Consider the following 23,174-nt stretch of genomic DNA (forward strand, 5'->3'; position numbering starts at 1 on the left):
TTCCTCTGTGTCTCCTTCTATCCCTGCCCCTATCCCTGTTCTTATGCCTCTCCGTGTCCCCGTGCCTCTGTCCCTCTCCCCGTGCCCTTCTCCCCTGTATACCTCTGATCCTGTCCCTCTCTCTCTCTCTCTCACCCTGCAAGATTTTGAGAGAAAAAGTATTATTGGGCTGCACGGTAGCACAGTGGTTAGCACGGTTGCTTCGCAGCGCCAGGTTCTCGGGTTCGATTCCCTGCTGGGTCACTGTCTGTGCGGAGTCTGCATGTTCTCCCCGTGTCTGCGTGGGTTTCCTCCGGGTGCTCCGGTTTCCTCCCACAAGTCCTGAAAGACATGCTGTTAGGTGAATTGGACATTCTGAATTCTCCCTCTGTGTACCCGAACAGGCGCCGGAATGTGGTGACTAGGGTATTTTCACAGTAACTTCATTGCAGTGTTAATGTAAGCCTACTTGTGACAATAAAGATTTTTAGCATTAAAATGATTAAATAGAGCTGTCAGGTTCTCCGTTGCAACCTTTATCCTGCCTGTAACCTATTTATTAGACCGTTAAATAAAACAGGTAGAATACATAAGTAATCTATGGTTCTTGCACAATGAAAGCTGAAATCCATTTAATGTTTTACAGAATTTGAGCCATTAATTAGTCTGGATTACACCAGGTTGAAGAGTCATTAGTAGTTGCCATGGAAATGACGCAAGGTTTTCAGAATGACACGGAGTCAGATCTGGAACTCAAGGTAGGAATGCTAATTACTGCATCAAGAGGGTCTCATTTTCAGTCAAATAATTTTAGACTGACCATGGAATATGTACTAGATTTTGTTGGACACAGATATGATCAGTCCTCCCACTTTCCTGCATTTGGTTCTTCTAGGAGTTACAAAAGAGAACTTGTATTTAACTTGCATCTTTCATGTCCTCTAATGTCCCAAAGGTCTTCACCGTTGTAATCATAGAATCGTTGAATTTACGGTGCACAAGGAGACCATTTGGCCCATCGAGTCTGCACCGGCTCTTGGAAAGAGCACCCCACTGAAGCCCACGCATCCACCCTATCCCAGTTACCCAACCTAACCTTTTGGACACTAAGGGACAATTTAGCATGGCCAATCCACCTGACCTGCTCATCTTTGGAATGCGGGAGGAAACCGGAGCACCCAGAGGAAACCCGTGCCGACACGGAGAGAAAGTGTAAACTCCACACAGGCATCCGAGGCCGGAATTGAACATGGGATCTGGATCTGTAAGGCAGCAGTGCTACCCACTGTGCCACCATGCTGCCCTGTTGGCATATTCAGCAGTCACTATGCATACAGCTGGGGGGAAATACAGTGAACTGTAATTTAAACTGGGGGTTTGCTCCGGATGTTTACTTGACAGGGGAGCATAAGGAAAGTGTCAAATGTGCCTCGCTCCCTCCTTGTCTCTGTAACCTTCTCCAAGATTTCTGTCCTCCCATTGCCCCTCCATTGGTGGTCGTGGCAAGTGGTGACTTATATTTTTGGTTGGGATGTGAGGGAGAATATTGGTCATGAGAAATTGTCCCCCACCTCCTACTTTCGTCAAATGTGGACATGGGACCTGTTATGATCACCCGAAAGAAAATTAGACTTTGATATCTCCCCTGGAAGACGAGACTCGGTTACTGCACTGATTGCTCATATCCTATCATAGGGCAGGGACACATGAATGTGGGTTTCCCTCGAGGAGACTGTGGTGGGGAAGAAACCTTTGTCCATCTCCTCGTGGAAAGTGCCTTTGCAAAGAAAGTGGTTTTTGTCGAGGTTCGTCCCGAGCAGCTCTTGAGATCTATGGACTGTTCCCAGGGACACACACAGACACAAACATCAACTGCTGCTGGAGGATCATCAATTGTGTTGAAGCACCAATTTGCAGCCTGATCTACGGAAACAACTTCAATATCATGGCACCATTTGTAATGATCATTTTGAAATGTCTGCAATGTTTCTTTGATTGTATTGAAGCAGCTCAGGAGTCAACATGATGTATGTGGGGCGGGGGGCGGGAAACCGATGCAAGGAGTCAGAGGAGGGGGCATCAAGGAAAAAATCAAAAGACAGAAAAGGGAATAAGAAAAGTGACAGGCAGAGAAACCAAGGGCCGGATTCAAACAGGGTCACAGTGAAAAATATTGGGAGCGGGACAGGTATTGTTTCAAAGACAAGCTTTAGGCCTTAACGTGCGGAGCATTCGCTATAAAGCGAATGAACTAATCGCGCAAATAGATGTAAACAGGCATGATATAATCAGGATTATGGAGACATATGATTGCAGGGTGACCAGGGAAATGAACGTCCAGGAGTATTCAGTGTTTAGGAAAGACAGGCAGAAAGTAAAAGGCGGTGGGGTTGCATTGCTGGTTAAAGAGAAAATTAACACAATAGAGAGGATGGATATTAGTTCCGACAATGCGAAATCTGTATGGGTAGAGCTGAGAAACATCAAGGGGTAAAAAACGTTCGTGGCCATCGTAGATAGACCCCCAAACTGCAGTGGTGTTGGGAATGGCATTAAACACAAAATTAGAGATGCATGCAAAATTAGAGATTTCATTTTCATTTCATTTTAATTTTCATAAAAGAACATCTGTAATTATGGGTGATTTTAATCTGCATATAGATTGGGCAAATCAAATTAGTCCCAATACAGTAGAGGATAAATTCCTGGAGTGAATACGGGATGGTTTTCTGGACCAATACATTGAGGAGCCAACTAGAGATCAGGCCATCCTACACTGGGCACAGTGTAATGAGAATGGAATCATTGGCAATCTAGTTGTGTGAGACCCCTTGGGGATTAGCAAACATAAATTTAGCTAGCATGGGTGTGTGACAGAACCGTGCTGAACCTTCTCTCTGACAAACGAACCGTTTTAGGGACCAACATATCTGCTGATGAATTACTGCTGTTTTCAACCTAAGTATTTGCCTCTTTCAGAGGAGCTCATCTGTGGCGTCTGCAGAGAAAGGAGCCCGTGACCTCAGAAAGAGCTTTGATGCTGTTGTGTTTGATGTTCTCATGGTGTCTCCAGAACAGTTTGCGGTGAGTAAAACATCGAGTGGGAAGGGATGGAGCGCATTGAATTATTTGAGTGCTGCATTGGTGTCTGACCTGTAAGTTTCGATATAATTAAACTCTCTGAAAGATCAAGTTGAGAATGCTGATCGAGTAATGCACTAAGTGGAGGCAATAGGGTTTCAATTTGATTCTTAACCTGTGTTGCTATCTGGTTGTAGCTGGTAGGGATTTATAGTGACCTCTGACCCTGCAATTAGAATGGAAAACCGTCGCAAATCCAATGATCTCTCAAAACTGTTTCAGGAGCCGGTGCAGACTCGATGGGCCGAGTGGCCTCCTGCACTGTAAATTCTATGATCTATGATCTATGTGATTGGCCAAAGCTGGGTGGATTGGGATTACCTGCCGTAGTGACAGAACTCACTGTTCCCCACTGGACTCACCAACAGGTACTGGGAGACAGTCTGGGGTCGGGGCGAGAGAATTGGAAGGAGGCGGTAGACATGGCAGGTTAGGGATGGACATGATCATGACTGAAGGAGCATATTGCAGAATAGTGTGAGGAAGTGTAGAACAGAAGCCAAAAACCCGACTTGTCATGCCCGACGAGGGCTTTCAATGTTCGGTCATTGAACTTGCATTTCTGGAGCGCCTTTCAAAACTTCAGAATGTTTCCAAGCACTTAACAGCCAATGACGCAAGATGTAAATGTGAAGGTTTATTAGACTAACACCAGAATCAGTGGGTTGTCGATGAGGAAAGGTTGGAGAAGCTGGGTTCGTATCCATTGGAGTTTAGAAGAGTGAGCGGCTATTTGATGGCAACCGATAAAATCCTGAGAGGTATTGACAGGGTGGATGTGGAGAGGATGTTTCCTCTTGTGGGAGAATCTCGAACGAGGGGGTCACTGATTAAACACAAGGGGTGATTCATTTTATGATGGATGGAATTGTTTTTCCCTGAAGAAGTAAGTCTCTGGAACTCTGTCCCTCAAAAGGCAGTGGAAGCAGAATCTTTGAATATTTTTAAGGATAGATTCTTGATTAACAAGGGGTTGGGGTGAAAGGTTATCGGGGGGTCGGCAGGAATGTGGGGAGTGAGGTTACAATCCGATCAGCCGTGATCTTATAGAGTGGCCTCCTCCTGGTTTGTATGTTTGTGTGTAAGTACACAGCACGTTCCCACACACAACAGGATTGTAAGTGGATCATCTGTTAATTGGGGGATAAATATTGACCAGAATGATCATTTAAAAGTAGGGCTTTGGGGTCTTTTCCACCCGTCCGAGGGACAGATATGGTCGTGGTTTAACGTGACCTGAAGGATTGCACCTCTGACTGTGTAGCAATCCCTCAGTGCTGCACTGACATGTCAACCTGGCTCAGGCACTCAATAACCCTCATTAATGATTCAGCTTGGCATGTTCCACCCACTTCTTGGGTGAAAGGTTTCACGGGTTTTGAATTATTCTGTCAGTTGCGCCATTAAAACATCTCTGCGTGGCATTTATTTTTTACCATCAGCAGCCACTGCCTGCGCCCGCCTGCAAAAGAGAAGGTCAAAGGTTTGCGATATTTTGTTTTTAGACCTCAGACTGTCTACTTGTTGAAGCGTGGAGTCTTGCTGACGGCGACAGGGGTCACGTCAGCCTGCAGGTGAATTCAATGTGGTTGCTCTCCATCTGCTGCTCCCCCCTCCCCTGTGGTTTCGTAAGCTGATGTGTCTCCTTGAGTAAGTGTTTCGTAACCTTGAAAATGACCCGCCTTAGCATCACAGAATTGCTACAGCACAGAAGGCGGCTATTTGGCCATCAGCTCTGCACTGGCCCTTTCAAAGAGCAATCCAGTTCACCCTGCCCCCTCTCTCTCCGAATTTCCGCAGCTTTTTCTCCTTCAAATATTTATCCAGTTTCCTTTTGGAGATGTCATGATACACACACACACGCACACACACGCACACACGCACACACGCACACACACACACACACACACACACACACACAATGATATACAGACAAGCAGCTAATGGACACAGAGAACAGGACATAACCAATGAGCAGGCAGGACACTCAGGGGTGGGATCTGACTATAAAAGACACGAGTCGCTCACACTCCGCCTCTTTCCACTGATGAACACCTAGAGAGTCAGTCAAGGGTGTTGTTACAATCTCACACCTACACCACGTGGCTAAGAGCTAGTCTGGTTCAGTCAGACAGAGTAACCACACTTAAGTTAGCAGAGAGTCGAACTCGCAGAGAACTGTGCTAACTGTGCTATTAGTTCAATAAACCTGATTGAACTAACGTCAAGGTCCGGAGTATCTTTCTGATCTAAACTGCATCCAGTTGCAGCCAGTGTTAGACCAGTGTACCTAACACGACAGGGGGTAATAGGGAGTATTGAATCTTTATCTGTCAGCGATCAGATCGTTCCATTGTTGCGAGAGAAGAAGGTTTTTCTTCGATGATCCCCTCTGGTTCTTTCGTCAACACATTTAAATCTGTGACCAAAGCAAAATACTGAGGATGCTGGGAAGCTGAGATATAAACAGGCAGGGCCGGCTCAAGGCACCGGCAACTCGGGCAGTCGCCCGGGGCGCCATGTGCTAGGGGGCGCCAGAGACTCTGGTCCCGCGCATGCGCAGTTGGGCCGGTGCCAACCAGCGCATGCGCGGCGGCCGCCCTCCCCCAGGGCGGCCCCCCCCCCCTCGGTCCGCCCCCCCCCTCGGTCCGCCCCCCCCTCCTCGGTCCGCCGCCCCCTTCTTGGGGTCGCCCCCCCCCCCCCGGGTCCGCCCCTCCCTCTCGGCCCCGCCCCTCCCTCTCAGCCCCGCCCCTCCCTCTCAGCCCCGCCCCTCCCCCTCAGCCCCGCCCCCCTCTCGGCCCCACCCCCCTCTCAGCCCTGCCCCCCCTCTCGCCCCCCCCCCCCCCCCCCCCAAGGGCGCCGAAGTTCAGCTCGCCTGGGGCGCCAGCAACCCCAGGGCCGGCGCTGTAAACAGGAAATGCTGGAGGGGGTCAGAGCTGCTTGTTGGCTCGTCGACACGAAACGCTAACTCCCGTTTCTCTAGCCGCAGGCGCTGACTGACCTGAGCATTTCCACCATTATTTGGTCAGGTGTCCTGAAGCAGCAACGGGTGTGAGAACCAGCCGGGAGGAATGGGGCAGAATGAAGGGGAGACTCGGAGAGGAGGTGGGACACCGGGAGACTCGGAGAGGAGGTGGGACACCGGGAGACTCGGAGAGGAGGTGGGACACCGGGAGACTCGGAGAGGAGGTGGGACACCGAGAGCGACGGGGCAGAGCGGGTTAACAACACCCAGGGTTTGATTGGGAGCAGTAACCCCCAGGAGAGGATGGTGTAGGAATGGGTAAACATCCGGTTGTAAAATGTTATTGATGTGGCTGACTGGTTGCATCAGTGAGAGAATTCAGCTCGCGTCTCCCACCCTGTGTTTTCCCTGTTGTTGATTCCTAATATTCCATTTTGTTTCAGAGTCAAATCACCCAACTTGACATTCCTGTCTTCAGAGCCATCCAACCAGAGGTAGGTCCAGGCGGTGTGGGGGGGGAGGCAAAGGAAGTGGGGATGGGGAGGGGGGATTGGAGTGGACATGTGGTGGCGATTGGGGGGGGGGGCAGGGGCCAGGCAGTGGGGATTGGGGGGGGAGGGGCCAGGCAGTGGGGATTGGGGGGAGGGGCCAGGCGGTGGGGATTGGGGGGAGGGGATTGGGGGAGGGGCCAGGCAGTGGGGATTGGGGGGAGGGGCCAGGCGGTGGGGATTGGGGGAGGGGCCAGGCGGTGGGTATTGGGGGGAGGGGCCAGGCAGTGGGGATTGGGGGGAGGGGCCAGGCGGTGGGGATTGGGGGGAGGGGCCAGGCGGTGGGGATTGGGGGGAGGGGCCAGGCGGTGGGGATTGGGGGGAGGGGCCAGGCGGTGGGTATTGGGGGGAGGGGCCAGGCGGTGGGTATTGGGGGGAGGGGCCAGGCGGTGGGGATTGGGGGGGGCCAGGTGGCTGGGTTGGGGGGAGGGCCAGGCAGTGGGGATTGGGGGGGAGGGGCCAGGCAGTGGGGATTGGGGGGGGAGGGGCCAGGCAGTGGGGATTGGGGGGGAGGGGCCAGGCAGTGGGGTTTGGGGGGAGGGACCAGGCAGTGGGGATTGCGGGGAGGGACCAGGCAGTGGGGATTGGGGGGAGGGACCAGGCGGTGGGTATTGGGGGGGAGGGGCCAGGCGGTGGGGATTGGGGGGGGGGCAGGTGGCTGCGTTGGGGGGAGGAGCCAGGTGGCTGGGTTGGGGGGAGGGCCAGGCAGTGGGGATTGGGGGGGAGGGGCCAGGTGGTGCAGATTGGGGGGAGGGGCCAGGCAGTGGGTATTGGGGGGAGGAGCCAAGTGGCTGGGTTGTGGGGAGGGCCAGGCAGTGGGGATTGGGGGGAGGGGCCAGGCAGTGGGTATTGGGGGGAGGAGCCAAGTGGCTGGGTTGGGGGGGGGCAGGCAGTGGGGATTGGGGGGAGGGGCCAGGCGGTGGGGATTGGGAGGAGGGGCCAGGCGGTGGGGATTGGGGGGAGGGGCCACGTGGTGGGGATTGGGGGGATGGGCCAGGCGGTGGGGGTTGGGGGGAGGGGCCAGGCGGTGGGGATTGGGGGGAGGGGCCAGGCGGTGGGGATTGGGGGGAGGGGCCAGGCGGGGGGAATTGGGGGAGGGACCAGGCGGTGGGGATTGGGGGAGGGGCCAGGCAGTGGGGATTGGGGGGAGGGGCCAGGCAGTGGGGATTGGGGGGAGGGGCCAGGCAGTGGGGATTGGGGGGAGGGGCCAGGCGGTGGGGGTTGGGGGGAGGGGCCAGGCGGTGGGGATTGGGGGGAGGGGCCAGGCGGTGGGGATTGGGGGGAGGGGCCAGGCGGTGGGAATTGGGGGAGGGACCAGGCGGTGGGGATTGGGGGAGGGGCCAGGCAGTGGGGATTGGGGGGAGGGGCCAGGCAGTGGGGATTGGGGGGAGGGGCCAGGCAGTGGGGATTGGGGGGAGGGGCCAGGCGGTGGGGATTGGGGGGAGGGGCCAGGCGGTGGGGATTGGGGGGAGGGGCCAGGCGGTGGGGATTGGGGGGAGGGGCCAGGCGGTGGGGATTGGGGGGAGGGGCCAGGCGGTGGGGATTGGACGGACGGACGGGGGGGGGGGGGGGAGAACGGGTCAGGCGGTGATGGAGTGGGCGGGGGGTTCAGGGATCGGACTCTGTGCCGATGAGCCAAGGTGAAATATTTGGGCAAGGCATCGGGTTTCACGTAAACATTTGTCTTTGCTGCCTTTGTGCTACCAAGACCTTCTCGGAATACCTCTGGGTATTTGCCAATGACCTCGTACCGGCCACTGATTCCTGGTTTAAAAATGTGCCCAGACCCTGGATCCGATCTCTGCCCAAGAGACTGGATCCTGGTCCCCGCACAACTATGAGCAAGAGTCGGGCTGTCTGATGTCCCTAGGTAACCGGGGTCATAGTGTCCCCCTGATCTTCAAAGGTTCCCCTGAATATGTGGCCACCCTAGGGACTCGGAGGCCTGGGGACAAGATGCCCCAATGATAGAGATGGCCGATCCCGTATCCAGGTCTAGGGAATGGCCGTTGACCAGAAGTGTTATCTTTATCGGGGCGACCTTTGGGGTGATGCAGTTTAGTTGCATCGTTTTGTCCTCTATGGGCTGATAGACTTGCAAGGCCCAGTCTTGTGGCTTCCGACCTGGGCAGCAGACGTACTACTGATCCTGGCAACCTTGTCTGGATCATGTCCTTTGGTCATATTTACAGCGACCTTGCAGCTGACCCCAGTCCTCCGGAGAGGCCTCCCTGGTACTTCCAGCATTATCCGGCCGTCATTTGAGTTGCCAGAACGTCCTGGCTGAATGCTGAGCTGATGGTGGGTGAGGCTCGGGGGAACCTTGGCTGGGAATGCTGCCTTTTCTGTCTGAGGGTGGTGGTAATGGGAATGAGTCACTCATTCGGAGATCTGGTGTAGACATGATGGGCCAAAAGGCCTCCTTCGACATGACAATTCTGTGATCTCATTGCTGTTCCTGCACCCTTATCAACTCCTTTAACCTGTGTTTTTATTTGTATTTTTGCAGCTGACATTCTTTCTGCTGATTAATAGATTTTAGAAATAGAATCCGTCTTCACCCCTCCACCCCCCCCCCCCCCCCCCCCCCCAACTAACCTGTGTTCAGAAGATGGACTCAATTGGAATGTCTCATTTAAGAATTTGCAGCTACAACACCCTATTCTCATCCTCATTTCCAACATCTGTTTCTGATTACACAATTGTTTTTATTCTTTAAAGTTAATTTGGATGCTAATGTTTTGAATGCAGCTTGTGTTGGACTAGGGTCTGTCCGTGTCTTGATTCTGTGGGTGAGTGTGATGATGTCTGCTCCGCAGCAGAAACCCTCCCTGTGCGGGGAGCTCAGTATTTCGGTTCACCCAGATCAGATCCCCTGTGCTAATCTGCCTCCGATGGGATGTAACTGGTGCCAGTTGCCAGATGAACTCCGGGATCTTTTCCTCCTTTCCTGATGGGTTTGGCTCAGTCCCACGTTGCCCAGTGCGAAACCAATTCTCCCGGCGGAGGAACCCACTGACCCGTTACCGGTTACCATGGTCATTTTGTCGTCAGTAATATCGACAGACGGGCCACCGTTGGAACCCAGTTTTCTTTTTGAAGTGCAGAGGTTTTATGATTGTCTAAAGCAAACTGAACAAAGCTTGGAGCCGATCCCTTTGCCATTTAGGAAGTGTGGATTGAGAAATTGTTGCCAAGTGCTCCCAGATGCTGGGCAGTGAACCTTGTTAGTTGCTGTCCTTTTATTAACTACTTTGATGTGGTATATTCCTCCTGGGCAAATGCTTTGCCTGTGCCATCATCACTGACTGGTTGTTACTGTTAGCCAGTCACTTACTAAGGGGCTTGTTTATTGGGGGCTGGTTTAGCTCACTTGGCTAGACAGTTGGTTTGTGATGCGGAGCGAGGCCAGCAGCACAAGTTCAATCCCGTACCGGCTGAGGTTAGTCATGAAGGCCCCCGCCTTCTCAACCTTGCCTCTTGTCTGCTCAGCTCTCCCCCTCGAAGGGAAAATCAGCCCATGATCATCTGGGACGATGGTGACTTTACTTGGGGTTGTTTGAACAACACAAAATACATAACTAGCTCCGTTTGCCCATCACCAGCTTTAAAGCTTCATGATTATCCTTGATGGTCAGGATTTAAAATTCACGCCCTCCACGCTTGAACCCTTCCATGGCCTCACCCCATCCTGGTCTCTGTACCTTCCTACTCCGGGATCTCTGTCCACTTGCACATCCTTGATTTTAATCTCTCCACTATTAAAGGCCATGTCTTCAGTGGCCGGGCTCCAAAGTTCTGAAATTCCCTCTTTAGAACATAGAACATCTTTAAACCTCTCCACCCCCTCTCTCGCTTATTACACCTGACCTCATCTCCGAATGTCGCTCGGTTCTCGCCTCTGAGGCACATTGGGATGCTGTAATGTGTTGAAGGCGCTATCTAAATGCAAGTTGCTGTTTTCTCTAACTCTTGGCTCTTTTCCATTATTTCACTTGCCTACGATACGGAATCAGGAGAAGTAATCTGTAGACAAGATATTTGCTTTCCCCCTTTCAGTGTCCCTTTCTCCCTCTTCCCAAAGATTCACCTTCCCACAAATTAAAATAATCTCGATTTGACTTTTTAATACAATCATTTTATGACCAACATATTGTTTGCCAAAGAATAAAGTTCTGTAATTAAAATCCAGAACCCTGGAAAAACATCTGTGTTCAATCTCGGCGTTTATTTCAAATGTTTCACTTCCCTCCTCGGTTTACTGAGTTAGAAGCTGTTTTATTGTGGGCTGTGTTTTTTAACTCCCTTGATCCAAGAAATATCCCAGTCTGTGAATTTAATCTCCAAACAGTAATCTTCTGAAAATGATAACCATTTGAATAGGGTGATTCAAAGACAACCTTTGCTAGGTGTCCGTCTTGTTTTCATCAATCGTCACATTGGTGGTGGTGAAATGAAATGAAATGAAAATCGCTTATTGTCACGAGTAGGCTTCAATGAAGTTACTGTGAAAAGCCCCTAGTCACCACATTCCGGCGCCTGTTCGGGGAGGCTGGTACGGGAATCGAACCGTGCTACTGGCCTGGTTGGTCTGCTTTAAAAGCCAGAGATTTAGCCCAGTGAGCTAAACCAGCCCCTCGATGTGAGAGTCTCGGTGTGTGTGTGTCGGCATTGTTGATCATCATCCGAACATGAGTGTGCCAACTCCTTTTGAACAAACCTTTAATTACATTTTTCAAAGTGTCTGCGCCTTTCAAAACCTCAAAACATTTTTAAGTGTTTTACAGCCTGTCGCCTATTTGCGATGTCGGAAAGGCAGCAGCGAATATTTACACAGCAAGCTCCCGCACAGAGTAATGAGATAACCTGGCAATCTCTTTTAAGTGATGTTGGTTGAGGGGAAGCCTGTGGCCCTTTTTTGAAATAGCGATATGGGATCGTTTGCGTCTTCGGTTTGATACCATCAGAAGGAGGGCACCTCTGACAGTGCAGCACTCCCTCAGTACTGACCCTCTGACAATGCAGCACTCCCTCAGTACTGACCCTCTGACAGTGCAGCACTCCCTCAGTACTGACCCACTGACAGTGCGGCACTCCCTCAGTACTGACCCTCTGACAGTGCAGCACTCCCTCAGTACTGACCCTATGACAGTGCAGCACTCCCTCAGTACTGACCCTCTGACAGTGCAGCACTCCCTCAGTACTGACCCTCTGACAATGCAGCACTCCCTCAGTACTGACCCTCTGACAGTGCAGCACTCCCTCAGTACTGACCCTCTGACAGTGCGGCACTCCCTCAGTACTGACCCTCTGACAGTGCGGCACTCCCTCAGTACTGACCCTCTGACAGTGCAGCACTCCCTCAGTACTGACCCTCTGACAGTGCAGCGCTCCCTCAGTACTGACCCTCTGACAGTGCAGCACTCCCTCAGTGCTGACCCTCTGACAGTGCAGCACTCCCTCAGTACTGACCCTCTGACAGTGCAGCAGTCCCTCAGTACTGACCCTCTGACAGTGCAGCACTCCCTCAGTACTGACCCTCTGACAGTGCAGCACTCCCTCAGTACTGACCCTCTGACAGTGCAGCACTCCCTCAGTACTGACCCTCTGACAGTGCGGCACTCCCTCAGTACTTTTTATTTTTTATAAATTTAGAGTACCCAATTATTTTTTCCAATTAAGGGGCAATTTAGAGTGGCCAATCTACCTATCCTGCACATCTTTTGGGTTGTGGGGGTGAAACCCACGCAGACACAGGGAGAATTTGCAAACTCCTCACGGACAGTGACCCAGAGCCGGGATTCGAACCCGGGTCCTCAGCGCCGTAGGCAGCAATGCTAACCACTGTGCCACCGTGCTGCCCCCACTCCCTCAGTACTGACCCTTGACAGTGCAGCACTCCCTCAGTACTGACCCTCTGACAGTGCAGCACTCCCTCAGTACTGACCCTCTGACAGTGCAGCACTCCCTCAGTACTGACCCTCTGACAATGCAGCACTCCCTCAGTACTGACCCTCTGACAGTGCGGCACTCCCTCAGTACTGACCCTCTGACAGTGCGGCGCTCCCTCAGTACTGACCCTCTGACAGTGCAGCACTCCCTCAGTGCTGATCCTCTGACAGTGCAGCACTCCCTCAGTGCTGATCCTCTGACAGTGCTGCACTCCCTCAGTACTGACCCTCTGACAGTGCTGCACTCCCTCAGTACTGACCCTCTGACAGTGCGGCACTCCCTCAGTACTGACCCTCTGACAGTACAGCACTCCCTCAGTACTGACCCTCTGACAGTGCGACACTCCCTCAGCACTGACACTCTGACAGTGCGGCACTCCCTCAGTACTGACCCTCTGACAGTGCAGAACTCCCTCAGTACTGACCCTCTGACAGTGCAGCACTCCCACAGTACTGACCCTCTGACAGTGCGGCACTCCCTCAGTACTGACCCTCTGACAGTGCAGCACTCCCTCAGTATTGACCCTCTGACAGTGCGGCACTCCCTCAGTACTGACCCTCTGACCGGGCAGCACTCCCTCAGTACTGACCCTCTGACAGTGCAGCACTCCCTCAGTACTGACCCTCTGACAATGTAGCACTCCCTCAATACTGACCCTCTGACAGTGCAGCACTCCCTCAGTACTGACCCTCTGACAGTGCGGCACTCCCTCAGTACTGACCCTCTGACAGTGCGGCACTCCCTCAGTACTGACCCTCTGACAGTGCAGCATTCCCTCAGTACTGACCTCTGACAGTGCGGCACTCCCTCAGTACTGACCCTCTGACAGTGCAGCACTCCCTCAGTACTGACCCACTGACAGTGCGGCACTCCCTCAGTACTGACCCTCTGACAGTGAGGCACTCCCTCAGTACTGACCCACTGACAGTGCAGCACCCCCTCAGTACTGACCCTCTGACAGTGCAGCACTCCCTCAGTACTGACCCACTGACAGTGAGGCACTCCCTCAGTACTGACCCACTGACAGTGCAGCACCCCCTCAGTACTGCGCTGCAGCTGGAGCCTGATGAAGGAATAGGCAATTTATATGTCCAATTAACTCTGAGCGCACTAAGCCACAATTGGCTTGTATAAGAGTACAGGCTTTTGGCCAAAGAAGAATTCAATGTCCTTTTTGTCAGGAGCACAGAAATAATATTAGAATTGCGGAATCCCTACAGTGCAGAAGGAGGCCATTCGGCCCATTGAGTGTACACTCATCCTCCGATAGAGCACCCCACCTCGGCCCACACCCCAACACTTTCCCTGTAAACCCTCATTGATCATGGCCAATCCACCCAACCTGCACATCTTTGCGCTGTGGGAGGAAACCCACGCAGTCACGGGGAGGACGTGCAAACTCCACGTAGACAGTGACCCAAGGCCGGAATCGATCCCGGGTTCCTGGTGCTGTGAGGCAGCAGTGGTTGGTTGGAATGGTGAAATCCGAATTGGAATCGGGGACTCCAAAGTTCTTATTTGGTGATAAATTAAATCTTCCTTTTTTTCCCCCTTAACAGGAGTTATCTGGCTGCAGATGGAACAAGAGAGAGAAACGTACTTTGGCTCCCAATGTGGTAGCTTTCAGCCAGAGATTCAACAAGGTAGAATGTTAATTCACCAGAGACATTGAAATGTCCAAACAATTTGGGCCATTTAATTTCCACTATTTTCCACTGCATCATCTAGCTGCCAATGCGCAGGTCGAATATCCTGGCATTGTGTCCCCACTGGCCAAGTACTGCCACGTCCCAGACCCTCTCCCCTAGTTCCACATCTTCCACTGGCATCCCATTGTAATTCAGGTAATGGGTCCCACTTGATCAACCTCTCGGTCGGTAACTGGTGAAATTAACCCAAAATATGGCAGGCGGAGAAGCCACAGAACCGGAAACTTGTGTTCAGCTACCTGATCGTGAAACTGTGGGGGAGGGAGCGTTCTAATGTTTTTCATCCAATAATTTCAATGAAGAAAAATTAAACGCTTGTAACATTCTCCAGCTTAAAAACTCATCGCTGTCCAACAAAGACTCGGAGTGTGATTAAGAAACGAAGGACTGGCGCAAAATAAATTAATACTTCTTTTTTTTTTTACAGATCAGTTTTTGGGTCAGCCGAGAGATTGTCACCAAACAGAATCTTAAAATACGCGTCAAAGTTCTCGGGCATTTTATCAAAATTGCAAAAGTGAGTCTCTCTTTCCGATAGATGTAGATCTGAAGAGTGACTTTGATTATTGTTACTGGAGCTGAGAATTAGCTGTCTATGTGCAATGATGAGAAAGCGTTACAGATAAACCTACTTTAGAAAAGCTTTTGGCAGCAAAAACCCTTACATAAGAGAATAAATAACATGTACTCTCTCGGTTATTTCACTGAGTGTGTAACCCTTGAGGTCAGGAAAAGCCAAAGTGTCGGTTTCTGTTCCAGAAGCTTCAGGATCTCCAGAACCTTCACGGATTGATGGCAGTGATTTCAGCTTTACAGAGCGCACCAGTGTTCAGGTTGTCACAAACATGGGCGGTAAGTGAAGGCCCCCATTTCGGCTACATTTGAATTATTGCCTGTATCGAACTATGTGCTAGACCAGGGGTGGGCAAACTTTTCCGTGCAAGGGCCGCATTCAGAAATTCACAATTTTAAAGGGCCGCATAGTATATTAAGTAAAATAATTACTTCACCCGGTTATGACTCTGGGCGCCTCATATAGAACATAGAACAGTACAGCACAGAACAGGCCCTTCGGCCCTCGATGTTGTGCCGAGCAATGATCACCCTACTCAAGTCAACGTATCCACCCTATACCAGTAAGTAACCCAACAGCCCCCCCCCCCATTAACCTTAAAAAAAATAATTTAAAAATTAAAAAAAAAATTTTTTTTTTTTATTTAATTTTTTTTAATGACTTGGTGGGCCGCATAAAGACCTTTGGCGGGCCGTAGTTTGCCCACCCCTGTGCTAGACGGAGAGAGCCAGCGTCTGGGGTAATCGTCTCTGCACGTGGAGAAGGACGGTTATGGATGAGGTTATTTTTCAAAGCTAGATTTGGAGAAGTGATGGGATCATGGTGGTTTGAATGTTTGGGTTGCTGGTATTAATTGATTATCAGAAGGGATAAAATGGGGATTTTCCAGTTGGGTGATCTTGATTTCAGCAGTAAGGATGTGGTTACGTTAATTCAGTTGGGATCCTCACTGAATCTCCAAGGCAACAAGTGTAATGTTTTTGAAATGTGTGCGGCTTTTCCCAGATTGCTCCGCACTGTGAAGTTATTTTTCCAATCTAAATCTCTTTTGTGTGGAATTTTATCAACTTTAGCCAAAGGAACATTGTGTGGGTCTCAATAACCTCTACAGCATCAGAAAGCAATACTAAAGACTCAACTTCGCTCCTCTCTTGACTTCTTAACCATTCGTGCAAAAACTGCAGAGTTGTGGGATTAGTTTAGGGATTGATACAGGGTGATTGGGAGAGAATGGGGCAGTGGGATTAGTTTAGAGATTGATTCAGGGAATGGCGAGAGGAGTGGAGCAGTGGGATTAATTTAGGGATTGATACAGGGTGAATGGGAGAGTGTGGCAGTGGGATTAGTTTGGGGATTGATACAGGGCAGTGGGGAGAGAGTGGGGCAGTGGGATTAGTTTCGGGATTGATACAGGGCTATGGGGAGAGAGTGGGACAGTGGGATTAGTTTGGGGATTGATACAGGGCTATGGGGAGAGAGTGGGGCAGTGGGATTAGTTTAGAGATTGATACAGGGCATTGGGGAGAGGGTGGGGCAGTGGGATTAGTTTGGAGATTGATACAGGGCGGTGGGGAGAGAGTTGGGCAGTGGGATTAGTTTAGGGATTGATACAGGGCTATAGGGAGAGAGTCGGGCATTGGGATTAGTTTGGGGACTGATACAGGGCAGTGAGGTGAGGGTGGGGCAGTGGGAGTAGTTTAGAGATTATACAGGGCAGTGGGGAGAGCGGGAAGTGGGGTGGGTTTAGGGATTGATACAGGGCTATGGGGAGAGAGTGGGGCAGTGGGATTAGTTTAGGGATTGATAGAGGGATATGGGGAGAGTGTGAGGCAGTGGGATTAGTTTAGGGATTGATACAGGGCAGTGGGGAGAGAGTGGGGCATTGGGATGGGTTTAGGGATTGATACAGGGCAGTGGGGAGAGAGTGGGGCAGTGGGATTAGTTTAGGGATTGATACAGGGCAGTGGGGAGAGAGTGGGGCAGTGGGATTAGTTTAGGGATTGATACAGGGCTATGGGGAGGGAGTGGGGCAGTGGGATTAGTTTAGGGATTGATACAGGGCTATGGGGAGAGAGTGTGGGGCAGTGGGATTAGTTTGGGATTGATACAGGGCTATGGGGAGAGAGCGGGGCAGTGGGATTAATGTAGGGATTGATACAGGGTAGTGGGAGAGAGTGGGGCAGTGGGATTAGTTTGGGGATTGCTACAGGGCTATGGGGAGAGAGCGGGACAGTGGGATTAGTTTGGGAATTGATACAGGGTAGTGGGGAGAGTGTGGGGAAGTGGGATTAGTTTGGGAATTGATACAGGGTAGTGGGGAGATTGTGGGTCAGTGGGATTAGTTTAGGGATTGATACAGGGTAGTGGGGAGAGTGTGAGGCAGTGGGATTAGTTTGGGAATTGATACAGGGCAGTGGGGAGAGAGTGGAGCAGTGGGATTAGTTTGGGAATTGATACAGGGCAGTGGGGAGAGTGTGGGGCAGTGGGATCAGTTTAGGGATTGATACAGGGTAGTGGGGAGAGTGTAGGGCAGTGGGATTAGTTTGGGAATTGATACAGGGCAGTGGGGAGAGTGTGGGGCAGTGGGATTAGTTTAGGGATTGATACAGGGCAGTGGGGGGAGAGTGGGGCAGTGGGAATAGTTTAGGGATTGCCACAGGGCTATGGGGAGAGAGCGGGACAGTGGGATTAGTTTGGGAATTGATACAGGGTAGTGGGGAGAGTGTGGGGCAGTGTGATTAGTTTAGGGATTGCTACAGGGTAGTGGGGTGAGTGTGGGGAAGTGTGATTAGTTTGGGAATTGATACAGGGTAGTGGGGAGAGTGTGATGCAGTGGGATTAGTTTGGGGATTGATACAGGGCAGTGAGGAGAGTGTGGGGCAGTGTGATTAGTGTAGGGATTGATACAGGGTAGTGGGGAGAGTGTGGGGCAGTGGGATTAGTTTAGGGATTGATACAGGGTAGTGGGAAGAGTGTGGGGCAGTGGGATTAGTTTGGGAATTGATACAGGGCAGTGGGGAGAGAGTGAGGCAGTGGGATTAGTTTAGGGATTGATATAGGGTAGTGGGGAGAGTGTGAGGCAGGGGGATTAGTGTAGGGATTGATACAGGGTAGTGGGGAGAGTGTGAGGCAGTGGTGTTAGTTTAGGGATTGATACAGGGCAGTGGGGAGAGTGTGGGGCAGTGGGATTAGTTTAGGGATTGATACAGGGCAATGGGGAGAGAGTGAGGCAGTGGGATTAGTGTAGGGATTGATACAGGGCAGTGAGGAGAGTGTGGGGCAGTGTGATTAGTGTAGGGATTGATACAGGGTAGTGGGGAGAGTGTGAGGCAGTGGTGTTAGTTTAGGGATTGATACAGGGTAGTGGGGAGAGTGTGGGGCAGTGGGATTAGTTTAGGGATTGATACAGGGTAGTGGGGAGAGTGTGGGGCAGTGGGATTAGTTTAGGGATTGATACAGGGCAGTGAGGAGAGTGTGGGGCAGTGTGATTAGTTTAGGGATTGATACAGGGTAGTGGTGAGAGTGTGAGGCAGTGGGATTAGTTTGGGAATTGATACAGGGCAGTGGGGAGAGTGTAGGGCAGTGGGATTAGTTTAGGGATTGATACAGGGTAGTGGGGAGAGTGTGGGGCAGTGGGATTAGTTTAGGGATTGATACAGGGCAGTGGGGAGTGTGTGAGGCAGTGAGATTAGTTTAGGGATTGATACAGGGTAGTGGGGAGAGTGTGGGGCAGTGGGATTAGTTTAGGGATTGATACAGGGCAATGGGGAGTGTGTGAGGCAGTGGGATTAGTTTGGGAATTGATACGGGGCAGTGGGATTAGTGTAGGGATTGATACAGGGCAATGGGGAGTGTGTGAGGCAGTGGGATTAGTGTAGGGATTGATACAGGGCAATGGGGAGTGTGTGAGGCAGTGGGATTAGTGTAGGGATTGATACAGGGCAATGGGGAGTGTGTGAGGCAGTGGTATTAGTGTAGGGATTGATACAGGGCAATGGGGAGTGTGTGGGGCAGTGGGATTAGTGTAGGGATTGATACAGGGCAATGGGGAGTGTGTGAGGCAGTGGGATTAGTGTAGGGATTGATACAGGGTAGTGGGATTAGTGTAGGGATTGATACAGGGCAATGGGGAGTGTGTGAGGCAGTGGGATTAGTGTAGGGATTGATACAGGGCAATGGGGAGTGTGTGAGGCAGTGGGATTAGTGTAGGGATTGATACAGGGTAGTGGGGAGTGTGTGAGGCAGTGGTGTTAGTTTAGGGATTGATACAGGGCAATGGGGAGTGTGTGAGGCAGGGGGATTAGTGTAGGGATTGATACAGGGTAGTGGGGAGAGTGTGGGGCAGTGGGATTAGTGTAGGGATTGATACAGGGTAGTGGTGAGAGTGTGAGGCAGTGGTGTTAGTTTAGGGATTGATACAGGGCAGTGGGGAGAGTGTGAGGCAGTGGTGTTAGTTTAGGGATTGATACAGGGTAGTGGGGAGTGTGTGAGGCAGGGGGATTAGTGTAGGGATTGATATAGGGTAGTGGGGAGAGTGTGAGGCAGTGGGATTAGTTTGGGAATTGATACAGGGTAGTGGGGAGAGTGTGAGGCAGTGGGATTAGTTTGGGAATTGATACGGGGCAGTGGGATTAGTGTAGGGATTGATACAGGGTAGTGGTGAGAGTGTGAGGCAGTGGTGTTAGTTTAGGGATTGATACAGGGTAGTGGGGAGAGTGTGAGGCAGTGGGATTAGTTTGGGAATTGATACGGGGCAGTGGGATTAGTGTAGGGATTGATACAGGGCAGTGGGATGGGTTTAGATCGATTTCGGATTGCTTTATCAGAGCTGACACAAACAATAAGTGCAATGGGATCTTTCTATGCTACGGTTCCCACGATCCAAATGCTGCTACTGTTAGCACAAGAGGCGACACGTGTTGCGATTAAAGTTTTGTTTTTTAATTGTAGTTGCTGAGTAGGAAAGACAAGGTTGTGTTTGAAAAGCTGGAAATCTTGACGTCTCAGGATTATAACTACAAAGAGCTGCGAGATTACATCAAGTGCTTGAAATTAACACCTTGCATTCCGTATTTGGGTGAGTTTCATCTCCTCCAATCATCTCACGTTTGAGTCTTGCTGCATATCTTCCACTTTCTGAGTGCCTGTGACTGATTGGCCTCCCTTATCTGGTTTGACTCCTGTCGATGGTTTTCCTCCCTTAACCTTTTTAACCTGGTGGGTGCTGGAGCAGGTCACTAACCTGTGTGCTGTGTTTCCACTAGTCACGGTTAATTTTAGTCTCCTTATTTGAAAAAGGGTTATAATTGCATTCAAAACAGTTCAGAGAAGTTTCACTCAATTCATTCCTGGAACGTGCAGCTTATCCCATGAGGAAAGGTTGGACAGGTTGGGCCGATACCCCATTGGAGTTTAGAAGAATGAGAGGTGATCTTATTGAGACACAAGATCTCCTGAGGGGATATGACAGGGTGGATGCTAGGAGGATGTTTCTATATGTTGGGGGGGGGGGGGGGGGGGGGGGGGGTGTCTAGGACCCGGGATACCGATTTAAGGAATATAATAATAATCTTTATTGTCACAAGTAGGCTTACATTAACACTGCAGTGAAGTTACTGTGAAATTCCCCTAGTCGCCACATTCCGGCGCCTATTCTGTGTTCCTATGTTAAAACAACTATAAAGCAAAGGTCAAGCCATGTCTAAGGGTCTCTCTCTCTCTCTCTCTCTCTCTCTCTTGCCTTGAGCGATAATAGTGTTAATCCTGGCTGCTCAGGTTTGCACACCGCGTGTTGGAAATTTTAATGTAACTGCCTCTTCCGAAGGAGAGAGATTGTGTGAATAACTCAACTTCTGAATAAATTGCTGCCTTGCCTCTTGAATTGGCTGCCGTCCATTTCTCGAATTGTGTCCATCGCTCCTGGTAATGGCATTAATCTGCCTGTAACCTGAAGGTTGGTACAGGGTGGGTTTACGGGGAGAATCTCGTTAACAGTGAGTGAGTGATTATGTATTGCCGACATATAGTATACAGGTTTGAGAATGTGGACTGACGGAATACTGGTTCGCAGTTTTACTCTACAAATTGAGCTCCATGGAATCTTCGCTGCACGCATGTGTTGCGTAATGTTACTGATGTCTTAAAACCTTTAATGGTTCACAGAGGTGACCAGCTTTGAAACTCCTCGCAGGAGGTTCCTATTAACTAATAATTAACCCACAACGTTGGATGTAGATTTATTGTTTCCACTATGTAATGTTGGCCACATGCTTTGACTTGCATTTGAAAACCATGGAAAAATGATGGGAACAAGATGAACAACCAGCTCCTCCCCCACTTTCCCAAACAACGTGTTCTCACCTTCACCTCAATCCCAATTGCCTTGAATTGTATATTCCAGACACTGATACAATCAATTACAGGGGAAACCCGTCAATATTGAAAGAGGGGTGCACGTTGGCACTGTGGCTTGGCACTGTATCTTGGCACCGTGTTTGAACGAAGATTGAGCCTTTTCCGCTGGGGAGGGCATCATTTAACAATCGCTTGCAAACAGCAAGAACTGCTGAAAGGAATTTGACTGATGGTCAATATTGAATGTGAAGCTGTAACCGTGGCAACCGGTTCCTGTGCCGTTTCACATCATCCCCCCCCCCCTCCCCTTTCTCTGTAATTTATTTCTCATTGTTCTGAGCTTGTCAGAAAACTCCACCCACCAGAGAATGTGTGTTGCAGCAACCGCCTGAGCAGTAACTGAATGGTTAGAGAGTCAGAGAGTCATACATACTTCAGCCCATCGAGTCTGCACTGACTACACAAAATCTACACTCATCCCACTTTCCAAAACTTGGTCCATAGTCTCGAATGTTGGGACATTTCAATGCTCACCCACATAATCAAAGACCCCTCCCACCCGGCTTACTCACTCTTCCAACTTCTTCCATCGGGCAGGAGGTACAGAAGTCTGAGAACACGCGCAAACAGATTCGAAAACAGCATCTTCCCCGCTGTTACCAGACTCCTAAATGACCCTCTTATGGACCAACCTCATTAACACCACACCCCTGTATGCTTCATCCGATGCCGGTGTTATGTAGTTACATTGTATACTTATGTATTATGTATTTTCTTTTATTTCCTTTTCTTTTCGTGTACTTAATATGTTGAGCTGCTCGCAGAAAAATACTTTTCACTGTACCTCTGTACACGTGATAATAAACAAATCCAATCCAATACTTTTTAAAGGATGTGAGGTTTCCCGCCTCTACTCCCCTCCCAGGTCATGCATTCCAGACTCCCATCACCCTCTGGGTGAAAATAGATTTCCTCAAACCCCTGTAAACCACCTGCCCCTCACCTTATAATTATGCCCCACTCATTATTGACCCTTCAGCTAAGGGGAAATGCTGCTTCCTATCCACCCTGCCCATCCCCTTCATAATCTTACACACCTCAATCAGGTCCCCCCCTCAGCCTTCTCTGCTCCAAAGAAAACAACCCGAGCCTATCCAGCCTCTCTTCATAGCTCACATGCTCCATCCCAGGCAACATCCTGGTGAATCTCCTCTGCACCCTCTCCAGTGCGATCACATCCTTCCTATAGTGACGTGACCAGAACAGAACACAGTGCTCCAGCTGTGACCTAACCCAAGTTTTGTACAGCTCCAACATAACCTCCCACTCTCATAATCAATGTCACAACTGATAAAGGCAAATGTCCCGTATGCATTTTCACTACCCTATTAACCTGTTCTGCCACCTTCAAGGATCTGCGGACACAAGCCCCAAGATCCCTCTGTTCCTCAGAGCATCCGTGTCCTGTCATTCATTGAATACTCTCTCGACTTGTTACTCCTTCCAAAGTGCATCACCTCTCACTTATCAGGGTTAAATTCCATCTACCCATCTGACCAACCTGTCTATATATTTCTACTACTTAAGACCTTTGTCCTCAATATTAACCCCCCTGCCAATCTTCGTGTCATCCACAAACTTATTTATCATTCCCCCCACCCATACATACAGTTTATAGATATCATGAACAATAAGGGAAGTAGCTCTGATCCCTGTGGTATGCCACTGTACACCAGCCTCCAGTCAGACAAACAGCCTTCTACCACCACCCTCTATCAATAAGCCAGTTTTGGACCCAACTTGCCATGTTACCCTGGGTCCCATGTCCCTTCTTTAACAGACTGCCATGTGGTACCTTGTCAAAGGATTTGCTGAAAGCCATATAAACTGCATCAACTGCTCTGCCTTCAACTACACACCCAATCACCACCTCGCAAAATTCAATCAAATTC

At 50.5% G+C, this 23,174-nt stretch overlaps 1 protein-coding gene across 7 annotated transcripts in view; it reads left to right on the plus strand.

Moving 5' to 3' along the window:
* Positions 1-629: 629 nt before the first annotated feature.
* Positions 630-23,174, plus strand: part of LOC119957144 (ras-specific guanine nucleotide-releasing factor RalGPS2-like) — a 76,008-nt gene continuing 53,463 nt past the window's right edge. For 5 of the 7 annotated variants that reach the window (XR_005458756.1, XR_005458757.1, XM_038784906.1 and 2 more), the window contains exons 1-7: positions 630-737; positions 2,959-3,063; positions 6,529-6,579; positions 14,145-14,228; positions 14,722-14,811; positions 15,054-15,146; positions 19,819-19,945. Coding sequence is in view for 5 of the 7 variants with exons in the window: in XM_038784906.1 (XP_038640834.1) it covers positions 684-737; positions 2,959-3,063; positions 6,529-6,579; positions 14,145-14,228; positions 14,722-14,811; positions 15,054-15,146; positions 19,819-19,945 (604 nt within the window). In the remaining 2 variants the exon portion in view is untranslated. The remainder of the gene's footprint in view (positions 738-2,958; positions 3,064-6,528; positions 6,580-14,144; positions 14,229-14,721; positions 14,812-15,053; positions 15,147-19,818; positions 19,946-23,174) is intronic. The other 2 variants (XM_038784905.1, XM_038784908.1) reach the window with 2 other exon arrangements.

Source organism: Scyliorhinus canicula, chromosome 25, assembly GCF_902713615.1.
Source record: "Scyliorhinus canicula chromosome 25, sScyCan1.1, whole genome shotgun sequence".
In the NCBI taxonomy this organism is placed as follows: Eukaryota; Metazoa; Chordata; class Chondrichthyes; order Carcharhiniformes; family Scyliorhinidae; genus Scyliorhinus; species Scyliorhinus canicula.